This window comes from Xiphias gladius, chromosome 10, assembly GCF_016859285.1.
Source record: "Xiphias gladius isolate SHS-SW01 ecotype Sanya breed wild chromosome 10, ASM1685928v1, whole genome shotgun sequence".
Classification (NCBI taxonomy): Eukaryota; Metazoa; Chordata; class Actinopteri; order Istiophoriformes; family Xiphiidae; genus Xiphias; species Xiphias gladius.
Genome location: NC_053409.1, coordinates 24,132,835 through 24,147,259, shown reverse-complemented (window position 1 = coordinate 24,147,259; position 14,425 = coordinate 24,132,835). Strand labels below are relative to the sequence as shown.

The 14,425-nt window shown below is 45.3% G+C and overlaps 1 protein-coding gene across 1 annotated transcript; it reads right to left on the bottom strand.

The window, feature by feature from the left end:
- Positions 1-3,523: 3,523 nt before the first annotated feature.
- LOC120795594 (protein LBH-like) lies at positions 3,524-11,209 on the bottom strand. Its single transcript, XM_040137617.1, has 4 exons — positions 11,029-11,209; positions 7,010-7,088; positions 5,933-6,107; positions 3,524-4,665 (listed from the first exon to the last, which is right to left on the bottom strand). Exons 1-4 carry the CDS (start codon positions 11,178-11,180, stop codon positions 4,598-4,600), a joined length of 474 nt encoding a protein of 157 aa, XP_039993551.1. The 5' UTR covers positions 11,181-11,209; the 3' UTR covers positions 3,524-4,597.
- Positions 11,210-14,425: the final 3,216 nt, after the last annotated feature.

The window sequence follows — 14,425 nt, the reverse complement described above, 5'->3', positions numbered from 1 at the left end:
AGCGAACGTTAAAAGCTTCCACCTTTGAGAGAATTAGGAGTAAAATATGAGCGAGACGCGGTCTGTTCGTGTAAGAGGAGAGACGAGTCTTCCTTCCTCTGAAAAACAGCTTGTGACATTTCAGAGATAATTGACACTGCATCTCCCCCCTCCAGCGCTCCCACCCTCGCAGCCTCGCTCCCCGCAGCCCTCCATTTTCCCAGGAGTGACCCCACTCGCTCCAATGAAGTGCTCTTCACAAGGCTGTCATCCAAAAAGGTCAGATCCGGAGACAGCGAACGAGGCACGAGAGGAACAAGATGGAGATCCTGCCATCCATCTCGCTTTCTGGATCAGGACACCGATCTGACCTTTAGCGGTACATCGGCCGCAACAAACTATCAGCGTGTACGTGGGAGTGCCGACCGCGTGGCGTGTTCGCCTGAGCGTGTGGAGACAGAGAAACTCAGAAAGGAACAGAAGAGACGGAAAGCCTTTAAAATACAAACACTGGCATTTCTGGTATTTGCCGGCCACTGGCCAGTTCTTGTTGGCTGAAAGTTTCATATTAACAATTTAAAATTCCCTGCTCTTATCTGCACCACGTGGTCAAAACCACTGTCTCAGTGGTTCAACTGAAAGTTACTGTGTTACTGAAAAGACAAGCAGCTGCACGTTTTGCCCTTGAATTGAATGTAGTCGACCCGCGTGGCACCTGTATGGAGGAATTAGACAATTCGTCCTCTTATTTTGGCTGCATCGAACAAAACTAACAATTATTTTTCACTATCAATGAATCTGTTGATTATTTGATTAGAAATTCATTGTGTGAAATGACAGAAAACATGGACAAATGCCCGTTACATTCCCTACTGGGAACTAAAACATCTGGAAGAGCGCCAATAAGGAATAATCAAATAAATAAAAGTAGGTTAATACATGTTTAAAAAAAAAACACACAGTTATAAAGTCTATCGGATCATAGCTTTCCGCTGGATTCACCTGGTCACGATAAGGCACTGGCGAAGCCTTTGCTGCGTCTTCCTCACATTAGGTTTCCTAGTAAATATGACCAGCTTTTACTCTCATCGGCCTCCAAGTGACCTTGACAAGCAGAGCACGTGAACTTTTCCCGCGCTCTACCTGTCAAATCGAACCAGCAGTTACTTTTTGCCATTCTGGCTCAAAGGACCGCTTAGATGATTAATTGACGATCCGAATTGTCGCGAATACAGTTTCTGCTGATCGGCTGGTTGATTAAGCAGCTGATTGTTTTACGGCTTTAATTCGATTATTTCCCGCTCTTTATCCTTACAAGCGCCTTCAAGCCGTGTTCCCCCGCCTCCGAAGGGGGTTTACCGTGACAGCACGCTAACGTCCTCTGCTCAGAAGCAGTGGACACCTGCGAGCTGCGACAACGGGTCGAGAGGAGACATGGCTGTGCTTTAAGGGGTCACCTGCCGAGAGGGTTGCTGAGCGCTGCCGTTTTCTGCAGGACGGACTCTGGTGAAACATTCTTCTAAATCGGACAGGAGCTCAAGATGTCCAATTGACATCAATCTGACTTAAAATAACTGCTCAAATATTTACACGAGAGCCAAATAAAATGTTTGGAAAATGTGTCCTGTTTACACGCTCCGCAGCGAGCAGCCATAAATACCGGCTCTAGCTTTCACCACTACTGTACTATTCCTGGTCTGCGTCTGTGTTTCTGTACTGAAGCCACAGTTTTCACAGAGTAAACTACTATGAAGCAGATGTCGAGCTTTCTGTTTACACTATCACAACGGATAAACGTCACCTTTTTAGAGATGATTCCCCAAAGAAACATGCATTGTAAAAAAAAAAAAAAAAAAAAATGTGGAGTCTGTTTAAATGTCAAACGGCAGAGCAGGTCGTCTTTGTCTTCTTTCAAGCAAGTGAACCTTTGCATGAAGATCTTCTGAATGTCGAACTTAGTCCTAAAGAACGTCACACGGCATTTTTTTCTTCTTTTGATTGGATTATGAAAGTTTAAACCAGCACCTTCGAATGGATCGAAGCGTTTACATGAAAGATTTTTGATTTTGACTGAACTCCTATTGTGATCCTGAGGTACAGTCATTTCACTGTTCCGAGGCGATAAAATGTAAAAAAAAACAAAAAAAAAAGAGTTTGATGAAAATTACACCTCATTTTGTGAAAGGGCAGTAAGTAAGAACTTATAGTCTCTTGTCGCAAAAAAAAAAAAAAGCATCTGTAAATGTAGCTGCAGTTGTTTTTTAAAACTCTGACACAATGATTCCCCCAGCAGCTGCTGAGATTGGAGGCTTTCAGATCTCACCTTCCAGCCGGCGCTTTACTTTTCCCAACGAAAAACGGCCTGACCACCGACTGACGTTGTGAGACTTTTTGTTCTCGTTCCTCAAAAAGCAAAGAGCGACAAAGAGGCGTTACCGAAGAAAGCCTTTGTCGTGCTTCTTTTTTTTTTTTTTTTGCCACTTGTGGTGCTAAAAGGAAGCAGAGTCTAGAAAGGCAGAGAGCCGTAAAGAGGTCAGCATGAGGGGAATCCAGTGTGAAGCGGGAGGGACAGAAGTACTGCGAATAACTGGGACTTATGCTGCGTTCATGTCACGGGGGACTTGCCATGGTTACCAGTTTCGGACCTGCAAATGCTGTCCACGCCAAGGTCCAAGCTGTAATAACAACCAGGGGACTGATCTTTTTCCGTGGTGCGAGGCGGTGCAACTCTATCGCATCGGTAACTCACGTGCAGAGTCCCGTGGGGGAGTTCTCAAGTCACAGATGGTAACCGAGCTAGCTAACCAGCCGGTCAGTCGTATGAGAGCCTGTTGGCATCGACGAGACATAACAAACTACTTTTATTGCATCAGTGTATTAAGCAACTTTAAATATTCTAATATAAAATCATCCCAATGAAAAAGTCCCTACAGCCATGGACAGATGATCAGACAACGGGCCGGAACAAAACCCCCAGACTGAAGGTCATTATATGTCTCTTTAAGGTCATTTTGTGACTCTTTGTGGTGATTTTACGTTTCTTTGTGGACATTTTGTGTCTCCCCGTCATTGTTTTGTGACTCTTTGTGGTGCGTTTGCGTCTCCCTGCGGTCGTTTTGTTTTGCATCTCTGTGTATTTGTTTTACATCCCTTTGTGGCTCAGTTGGCTAATGTCTTATTTCGAAGGTCTTACCGTAACAGGCACTTCATACGGAGGTTGCAGTCCACTGGCCCCGGGCCTGCACCACCAAGGGCACAGGGACCAAATGACCAAATGAAGTGACCAAATAAACACACGAGTCAAAACAGACACCCAGGTTTTACATACTGATTTCCTAACAGTGAAAGCTTATAGGTTTTGTTACGCCACAGATAACACTGCTGGATCGAGATGTGTTTCAGCATCAGTAAAAATCAGCGCTACAGACGTCATTAAACGCTGCAGTGACAGAAGACGAGGATTCTCAACCAGTCGCAATAAAACTAACCTTCATTTTGAGCAGTACAAAACCGCATGGGAAAAATAAATTACAGAACATTTTAAGAAGTTTGAAAAGGTTTATTACTTGTGCAATAATTTAGGCTTCCAGTATTTTAAAAAATATCATGTCTGTGACAAGCGACACACATCTAAAATATTCTGGTTCTTTTTACTTCTGTAGTCTGTAACAAAAGGGACTGCCTTTAAATTCCTGCAAACATATTGCTCCAATATCTTAAGTAAAACAGAACACAATTACATTCCCTTTAACACCTACCGTTTGTAGACAATGCTTACGTACTATAATATATTAAAGAATGTAGGCTAATAACATCGAATAAAGTCATGAATTTGTTCCTAATCAAATACTGCTCTTTAAAACATCGTAGCCGTTATTACAAAGTGAATAGTGAGACCAAGATCACCAAACTACAGCAGTGAGCACTCAACAAACAGTGATGTAATTTACATCTAAGGTTAATGTAAAAACTGTGCACAAAATACAGTAGCTACCATTAGTAGTAGTAGTATGGCACACATGAGCTAAGGACTTAAGACAGCATTTAGAAACATCTGTCCAGATTGGACGTGCAGATGATATCGTGGCATCTGGACGGCGAGGGCTTGGAGCCAGAGAGAGAAAATCAGTTGAACTCATCGAATTAAAAATGTGTATTTATATCAAAATCGCAAAGCTGGAGTGCGACGGGAAAATGCTGACGTTAAAAACGCGTCTGCTGCTAACCGTCATAGCATCTTTCGCTCATTGCCAGGCAGACGACTTCTTGCGGAAAGGATTTTTTGAGTTAAAATTCAAGCACAAACTGGGGAAAACAGGTTCAGGATGTAAACCTAGTCCCTTCAATCGTCTTTATTACTATACACGTGTCAGAAAAAGCTCCTTCGTCAGCACAGATGCGTACGAGAAAAGAAAAACACCTTCTGTACATTTATTCTGAAGGCGCCAACTCGACTCCGGCTCCAAGCCCGTGAGCTGGGGTTTGGGAATCTGTTTTTCTACCCTTCCTCCTCGGTCTTTCTATCCACGCAGTGTGCTCTTCTACCGAACTCTTTCTAAGCTCATCCAAGTCTGGACACACTCACAGTAACAGTGGGTTTCGCGGGAGCAGAGCTGGTTCAGTTGGAGTCCTGCATCTCCGCCCCTGAAGCCTCTTCATCCACGCCGACACTCGCCTGCTCCTCATCTGCAAGAGCACGCAGAAGCCGTATAACCCACCGGTCTCTCAAGTAACGCTTGGCATGTATACAGCTTACTTTCATGGATTCGTTTCTGACTGCGCATGTGCCACACAGGTCAGAGAGTGAACCGCATATAAATCTGAATTCGAGCCCTTTGTTTCTTTTTTTTTGGGGGGGGGTCGGTTTGGCTCTAAAGTTACAGCTACTGTATCATTGCAGGCAACAGGACTTCTGATTCAACAAAAAAATAAAAATAAAAACACAAACGTGGTCCCTTTCTTTTCCTTTTATAATTTAGACATTTATTTTTGGCTAACAAGCATCTTTTAAATGCTTGGCAGCATAAAGCAAATCAAGTAAACTCTGCGGTTACTGGGGGGGCTGTGAACCCTGTAAACCCCCCTGTAAATCCAGATGTTTTCTATATGTAAATGCTTACAACAATCAAGGTATTTGTGTCCATCTCACAGTTAGGTTTGTTGCACTCAAGTTTTCACTTCCCTGTTTTTCATATAAAACGTACATTTTCACCGTTCTTAAAACTTTATAGTAGATTTTCAGCTACATTTAGAGAAGAATAGAATCACTTCCATATATGAATCAAGATAATTAAGTTATTTACAAGCAGTGAACCATAAAACTAAATAGAGGAATAAAAGAAATGCCTGGATAAGAATATCCACATTAAGATATTTAGACAGATATTTAGATATTTGAACTGCGTTGGCCAAACATTATCCAAACACCATAGTTGGGCACAAACCCCAAATTTTTCTGCTGTTCAGTTCCACTCAGATCCCTACTGGTTGCCATGGAGACAGAAAAATAAAGAAATAAAAATATATAAATCCTGAGCTTTATGACACCAGCTCCTTTCTCTTGAGTGTTTTATTCTTTAGTTAAATTCATTCTTTGTCAGATGAGAGCGGAGCATGGTGCCAAATAATGCCATGGGAACACACAGATGTTTGTTTCCAATGGCCGGCGGATCCTTATGCTTAAAAAGACAAATATAAGATAAGGAAGTCAGAACTGACACTGAAACTCTTCGCTGTTCGCATGATCTCATGACGTTAACCAGAGTACGTGAACATCAGGAACAGCCAATAAACACCTGCCGACGAGTCCACTGCGGCTTCTGTCTCCATGTCCTGGTTCTCTTGTAACTGGCCGGTCTGAATCTGAATGAACCAAATACAGAAAGGCAACGAGGCCAACGCGGCTTCAGACCAAAGAGGACAAGCTTCTGGAGACCTCACATTCCCCCCTCACCTGCAGTTTGTCCCTCTGCACTCTGTCTCTCAGTCTGGGCGTCCGGAGAGCTCGGCTCGTCCGGCGGCCAGCGGAGCTCGCCGCTCTCCACCTCGGCACTGTCCGTCGGCTCCACCACGATGGAGGGCAGCCTCTTAGACAACTTTGGATACCTTTCATGGGTATCCGGGAAGATCTGGTGAAAGCTTATGTAAGGTTGACTTAAGGTTTGTCATATTTGGGGGGATGAAGGCACCGTTAATCACGCCACATGTGAAAGAACAACAATGCGGTAAAAATCGGATTAGGAAAACTGCAGACTGTGTGTCAGATGAACGATGGAGCAGATTAGCGGCTGGACTCTTTTTCACTTTAATCTCTTTAACTTCAAATGTGCGTAAGCTTGTGATTCTATCATTTCTCTTTTCTAATTAAATCCTATCTGAAATTATCCTGACACGGCGTTGTCAGCAACGATCTGGGCCAGAATGAACAAAACCGGGACGCGTATAATAAGGACTACAGTTACGTCTACTCGAAAATGCCCTCCATCAAGCTCTGAACCAGCCAATAGCAGGACCCCGACTGTGGCACGTAAACACACAGCTTCGAGCACACCTTGTCGTGATTTACGACGACCCAGCATTCATTGTGTCCAAACCCAAGCATGTATGAAAACATGCATGAAGAAAGCTTAAGTACTGTGATTAACACGGTGCGTCATGGGAAATGCTATTTTGTTTGTTCTTGAGCCCACTTCGCCAAGGAAAGTGTCTTTCAGTAGCTACTAGACTGAAAACTTACAGAACTTAACCAGCACTGACAGAATTTATACACATTACGTGTACTAAATAAATCTTTGCAGTAATAAATGATAACTCAGTCTGAGCTCAGCTGGATAAGACACATGCCATTTACTCACGGCAGGACCGAGTCCAATTAATGACCTCAGTCGCGCCAGCCCACATTTTACTCTTGCTCATCACTCCTGTGACTCACTGCTGAGTGCTATCTACTCGAGTCAAACCAGACTGGATTGAAATAATCCAAACACACAAATATTCACACAAACACACACACACACACCTGGGAGGATACTGGGCCCTGGTCTCCTCCTGCTCCTCCCCCGCTGAAGTCCTCCGTCCCGGGCTCCAGAGAGTTCATCACCTCGGTCATCCTGAGGAAAGCACATGTTGAATGCCACCGATCAGTGAACTGTCTCTCCAGTCTTTTCCTGCTCTGCTCTCCTTTGGCTTTTTTTTTTTTTGTCTTGAGTTGGCTGATGTGACACGTTGAATGTTCAAGGTCCTCTTACCTCCACCGATTTCACTCACCGTCTGCGGATTCGTGCAGGATACCGTGATGCTCGGTCAGATTCTTTTTCACTACACCACTTATTTGACATTAAACACTGGTGATGTTTTAAAAACTCAGGTATCTTTTTTGGCACCATTATCGAAATAATGCTAACACTTAGCAGCCCTAATGATCTTCTTAAAGGTTCCCTGTGTGGAGTTTTCTTGTAAACAAACGAAAGTGTCTGTTTTCATTCACTGTTTGTCACCAAAAAATGCGCGAAGGCAAACGGGCGTGTCTAGAGGGTTGGCACGGGGTGGACAAGTTAAATGAATAGTTAATGCCTTATCGTTTTCTATTTAGTGGAACGAAATTCTGTTGTTCTATCCATCCAAAACAGGTGTTCAACACAAAACGATTTGCGCCAATTTTCAAAACTGTATTTTTTTCTGATGGAAATTTCTGATTTCCCATGGGCCCCCACTGACTGGCTCTCGGTCCCCTCTGTGCCACCTCGTTGTAAAAAATCCTGGAATCGCCCCTGCAAAGCCAAGGGTTTGAATACTTTGAAACTGTCATTGATTACATCCATGTTTACAAGCTTACAATATCCCTTGCTGCATTTTCCTGGCGTGTTGCAGCCACCCGTGGATCGGTGGAATGGCGTTGAACCATTTGCAGGAAGTCTGCACCGATGAGCCAAAACATTATGACCCCTCACAGATGAGGCGAATAACGCTGATTGTCTCGTAACAATGGCGCAAGTCAAGGTCTGGGATACCCTACGTGGTAAGTGAACAATCGGTTTTTGTAGTCAGTGTGTCGGATGTGGGAAAGATGGGCGGGTGTAGAGGCCACCGTGGAGAGGTGGGGAAGGCTGCAGGGCTGCGAGGCCTGTGGGTTGCTCCCAGTCAGCAGTGGTGAGTAGCTACAGACACGAACCGGCGACTGGGTGTTGGGGGATGTGCTGGTGTAAGTCCGATCTGCGGCGGCTCCACGTCGCGACTCGCAGGACTAACGGGATCTGTTGCTAACGTCCACGGGGCACCTTCACAGGTCTTGTCGGGTCCATGTGTCTCAGCCGTTTTGGTGCCACGCAAAGGGCCGACAGCACATGAGGCAGGGGTGGCCATAGCGTTTCGCCTTGTCACCGGCATGCACGTGCACGTGTGTGAGCACCCTTGTGCCGAACAAATGAGGGACCCGCTCGCCAAAAACAGCTCTCTAGCTCCTCCAGTGGTCAGAAACTCCGCAGGGTACCTTTAAGTAACACCACTAACTCTGGGACTCTTTTTTTTTTCCTGACCATAGTGGGTTCTTGTCGGCTGTTTGCTCATAAAATAATGGCCAGTGAGTCACAGACTCAGTCACAGACACTCAACAACCCATAAGGCCCAAAAGCCAAGCCTGATCTGTCAGGCCCAAGTGACCCCTTTCACCATGGGACACTGTTCTCACATTGTCATCTGATACGTTGCTATTAGGAAAATATTGATTATACAGTAGCAGCTTTAACTGATGTTATGAGCAGGGTCTCAGCGGAGGAAACACCGTGCAAGAAGGCAACATCGTGGCATCCGTCACCTCTGCCTCATCCATTATTTTCTTATATCAGAACACCTTGTTGTTCATTATCACTGGGTTAAAATGACGCTGGGCGCAGAATGATCCCACTTGTTAAATCGATATGGACAGAAAGTCTTCACTAATAGTCCATTTAAAAACCAGCCAACGGTATCAGTCCTCTACTCCGCCGGTGAAACTCAGACTTTGCATGTGACAAGTTAAAAGAACCACCACTTTCCATACAATCAGACCAGCAGTTGCTGTTGCCATGGGGACGAGCGATTGGGATTTTTATGCCTCTGATTGTCTGGATCGTGCACTTTGCCTGAGCGCACGAGGCCGAGAGCTGATTTGGGGGTATTCATGTGTGCGGCAATTACCGCCGTCAGGACGAGGCCGCGTTGTTGTGTGCACTTCTCTGGGAAAACCTGGAATTGCTTCGGCCCTTCATCGTCGCGGCAAAGAGACAATACAGCCTTTATTCCTCATCAGAGGCTGGTATTGTTCCTTCTGGAGGGAATCTGTGCAGTCACTCCAGCCGGTCTCGTATCCGTCCTTTTTTTTGTTTTTTCTTTTTAAGGCTCTGCCTCTCTGTTGGTATCAACCGGAGAGGAGGCCTGTGGAGCTCTGCACATGATTTGGGTCTGATCTCGTTTCTGAGAAGTGCATTCACTCTGCGGTGATATGAAGCATAACGGACACAAGAATTTAAATGTTGATGCCAGGCATGACGCCTCGGTCAGCCCCCCCCCCCATCAGCTGAATAATACTGCCTTATTCGTGCCATTAGGCAGCAACAAGGTTACCCATGTGTTCATGTCTGACTGTTTACAGGAAGCCACTTCACTTCTGCTTCAGCGGGGAAATGAAACGCTGAGACGCTCGTTTCTTTGCATTTTTAGCTGTGTTGAGATGAAGCAGCAAGGGCTTCCACTGGTGACTGGATTTTTGAAATCTTGCATTTTAAAAATACGTAATATTAATAATACGGCGGCCTGGAGTAAACCACCGGCCCAATCCAAGGATTTCCTCTTTGGATTTGTACGTTTGACACTCTTTTTGATTTGGATTGTCTCATCCTCTTGAAGTTTTTAAGCAAAGGCTGCTTAAGTGAAGATTTCAAGTCCCTTGACTCGTTGGACAAGTATCGAAGCATGAAAATAAAAATAAATCCTAAACTCAGAGACAGAGAGCCCCGACCGTTCAACCTTTTGACTTTTAGAAAACGTCCAGATTAATGGCAGATACCAGTGTGATGTTTCAGAGACAGCTGCCTACCGGTTGCCGACACCATGTACGTACAATGGCGGATTGTTGTTTTTACATTCAGGTTTTTGTCTGGACAGACAATATTTCCCAAAGGGGTTGAACTATTCCTTTAAGTAAAAGTAGCACCGCAGTGTAAAAAAAACAAAACGTTTCACTTCGAGTCATTCTTCATGTTGTAGCCGGCGGAGGTGGAGCCACTTTTAAGCATTTTGCACCGGTCAGTTGGTTTAATGTCGCAACAATCGATCATCTTACGCGCGTAAAGCCTGAATTTGCAGCGTCGCCACCAACCGTGGCCGCCGGACACATGCAGTGGAGCAGACGCAGAGAGAAAGTAGCGGCAGTCGAAGTGCCTGAAAGCACAGCACGGGTCAGTGTCCTGAGTTAGGTACCGCAAAAAAATCCAATCCGGTTTCTGCGATCCACAGTCAAAACAAAACAAAAAAAAAAAAAACAAACAATAAAAACAAAACTGAAATATATCGATTTTATAATGACGTGAAAAAGAGAAAAAGGAGCAAACTTTCACATTTAAGAGGCTGCAACCCAATTATTAAACTACTTAAATAATTTAGTAAAAAAAAAAAAAAAAAGTCCACACCAACTAGAGCTGAAATGGTTGGTCGATTAATAGATTCGTCAATAGACGTAAAGTTTGACAATAAACCGAATATCTTTGGGCTGCTGGTCGGATTAAACAAAAAAAACGAGGACATCAAATCCGGTTTTCGGGAAATTTTAAAGGGATTTTCTCGTCGTTTTCAAATCAAATAGACCTAGAAATAATCAGCGGGTTAATCCACGATGAAAACAGTAATTAGTCGCAGATCTAAAACCAACCGTAGAAGCCAAAAACCCCACAGAAGCACCGCGATGTACCGGGAAATCACTCCGCTGATGTTGAACCGCGGACCCGCGGAGTTTGGAGCCAGATGCTCGCGCCTACGAGCGTTCGGTCAAAATCTGATTTCCACATAGAAACGCACCCGCAGATGTCCGGATGAGAGCCGGAGCCCGCGGCCACCGTCCCCTCTGCCATGCCCGCCGCCCGCTCTTTGGGATCTGGGAGCTGCAGGTCTGGCGTGACCCGGCGGATTGACGTTCCTCCTCTGCCCTCTCTGTCCATCATGGGACTCATCGCGGCGGGGACTGTCCAGTTAAAGGGGCAGCCATTCCCCGACATCGGCATCCTCCGGCACCGCAGGACGATCGGCTTAATTCCACTGTTTTCCTTTCCTTTTCTTTTTTTTTTTTGCAGATATAGCCTAGTGAATTGCAGGAATGGCCGCTCCGCTCTCTCCCTTCTTATCGACCCTTTCTTTTTTTTCCCCACTTCAAACACTTTTTCCTATTTCTGCTACAGAATCCGACCCTGCAGCAGCACCACCTACTCAAATGCCGGTCCCTCGAATAAATCCAGTAAGTTTTTACTGCCCAAGGACATGGAAAAAAAAAAAAAAAGAAAAGAAATTCCAATCTATGGCCAAAAATTGTGATATTCTTCTTTACTTACCCTGCAGCCTTAATGAAAAAAGGTCCCACTGCTGTGTTTCTGTTGCAGTCCAGTTTGATTCCTCCCGCGTTCGTTGCCCCAATTCCTGTTCTATTTTTTTTTTCTTTTTCTTTTTTCACCCAAACGCACTTTTGCCGATGATCAAACGGCGCAGGAACTTATTTCCATGCGTTTTAAACACACGCGGTGTGCGGGTCTGGAGCACGGGCCCGCCTGCCTGGCACACAACAGGTAGCCGGTGCACCGCAGGTGGCAGACACTATTAATAGATTCACATGCCGGTATATTTAACACAGCTTCGGCTACACCTACACCCGCAGCGCGCTACTCGGGCCGATCGGTGCTTTTCTCAGCGTCGGCGGCGCAGAAAAGCGAAAGGCAGAGCAGGTTTCGGGGGGGTTTTCCTGAGCCCCCCGGGGGGTGCAGTTTTAAACACCAAACTGACCGGCCGCTCGGTGCTTTTGGAAGACGGGACCAAAGCAGCCTCTGGTTCAGTGTTGGCCGTGAAGGGTGAAGGCGTGTCGGTGTTTCCAGAGTGGCTAAAAGGCGGGTAAAAGCTCCGTACCTGTCCAGGGGTTGATCCAGTGTCTCAGAGCGGGGAGGTCTGCGTCCACTGCTGCTTCATAACACTGAGGCTGCCGCTGCCGCTGCTGATGTTGACGAGGATGATGAGGATGATGATGATGATGATGGTGATGATGATGGTGATGATGATGCGGGCTGTTGTGGGCGACAGGCGGCGGGGCGCGCGCTGGGCTACCGCTGAAGTTGCCGCTCGCAACAAAGTGTTCGGAGCCTGCGCAGTGGAGCAGGACCGGTGCTGCCTTCCGCGACCGTCGGACGGGGCAGTTTTTTTTCCGGCGTCGTTGACCGGAGGGGCGAGCGCCAACGTTTTCCAGGGGACATGAAAACACATCCCACGTGTTTTCAGTGTGTTTTCTTTTTATTTAAATTAAGAATACCATTTATTTATCCGTGGGCAGCTGTCTGAAGTTTTAGTTAGTTAGTTCGCTTTATTTTCATTTCCGTGTCATGGGATTGCAAGACACGGGTATTTTGCAAAACGTGCACCTTCCAGTGCGGAAAAAACAAAAGAGCAAATACACCCAGCCAGAGTCACGAAGACGTATCTTCGGAGAGCAGAGGAACACATAATTAACCAGGTGTATTTTCACCTGGACAGACAGGTGGGACCCCAGTCACGTCTTTTTATGGTCGTTCTGCTTCTCTCTCCGGTCATTTTTGCGTCTCTCTCAGTGTTGGAAGAAAGGGCTCAGATGTTTTACTTAAGTAAACGTAGCAATAACACAATGTAGGTATGTAAAATGTAAGTAAAACATCGGGACATACTTAAAGTACCTGAAGTGACAGCACTCATTATTGCAAAATGGCCCATTTCAGAATAATGTGTATTATACTATTGTTGCATTAACGTGCTCATCACCTTAATGTTGCAGCAGGTAAAGTTGGAGCTCATTTGAATAACTTTATATACTGCTGCTTGCGAATTGACCCCTGCAGATCAAGAAAGTCTTATCTTATCCTATAATAATAACAATAACAATAATAATAATTATTATTATAATACATCAGAATTAATTGGTTGATTTTATTTTGTGTTAGTAATGTGAAGCTGCAGAGTAACGAAATGTGATGTTGTAGAAGTGTAAAGTAGCAGAAAACGGTCTCTGTGGCAGTTTTGCATGTCTCGCTTTCCTCGTTCTGCCTCGTTCTGTTGGGATCGTTTTCTGTCTCTCTGCGTCCCCTTCACGTCTCTTAACCGGGCGTCACGTCCCGGGCCAGTGGCCCCTCCATCCGTGTTCACGTTGGTGTTACTGGGCCACGGTTTGCCATAGCTGAGTGCCGAAGCTCTGGATTCATACCTGGGGAGTCTCGTTCCCCGGTGAACACGCGCGCAGTCAGAGAAGGGGCGACTCCGGCGTCGCCTCGCGACCCGCTACGTCCGATCGCTTGCGTCGGTCCATCAGGAAGCAGGAATTTACGAGGAGGGCGTGAAGGCGGCACCTGATCAGAAGTGGACCGAGCAGCCGTTAACGGTTTTGACATTTTCCGAAGCGTTAGCGGCCGAATTTTTCAGGTAATTCGCAACGTTTTACCCCGTAAGACTTGAACTTACAGGCACAGGAAGATGTCGACTCTGTTTTTTTTGTTTTTTTGTTATTTTTTATGTCTTACGTTTATAACGTTTAAGTAAAGTTAGTGAAGGGTTCTGCAGCGTTAGCCGTCAAACAGCAGCTAAGCCTCTAACGTTGCTGTGAGCAGTGCGAAATGTAACACAACGACATGATAAACAGAATAATTACAGCCGCCATGATTATCATTATTCAATCCTATCATCGAATTAAGATTGCGGTTTGCCTGATGTTTAGTGGCCGGATTTGTGACAAAGCGTCGTATTTTTATGTTTTGTGTGTAAAACCTTAATTTTAAAAAGTAACTGTGGCTGTCCAATAAACAGTAAGTAGTAAAAAAAAGTACAATATTTCCATCTGAAATGTGGCGGAGTAGCGGTACAGAGCGGTGTTAAATGGAAATACTCAGGTACAGTTTCCCCGAAATTGTACCAGAGTCCAGTGACTGTATTAAGTTACTTTACGCCGCTGCCTACGAGGAAATGTGCTGATTTTTGTCACCAAGCTAGAGCAGAGGTTTATTTCATCCCAAGAGCACAGTGAAGGTACAGGCGCACTTGAACTGTGTCTCCCTCTAGTGTGCAAAGACATGCGCATCGACGCCTCCTGGCTCGATGCTGTGTGGTCGTGAGATGATAACCTTATGTTGAGTTGGTTTTGGTTGTTGTTCTGTTTTGTTTTTTTAGTAACAACACGTCTTATTAAAAAAAAAAAAAA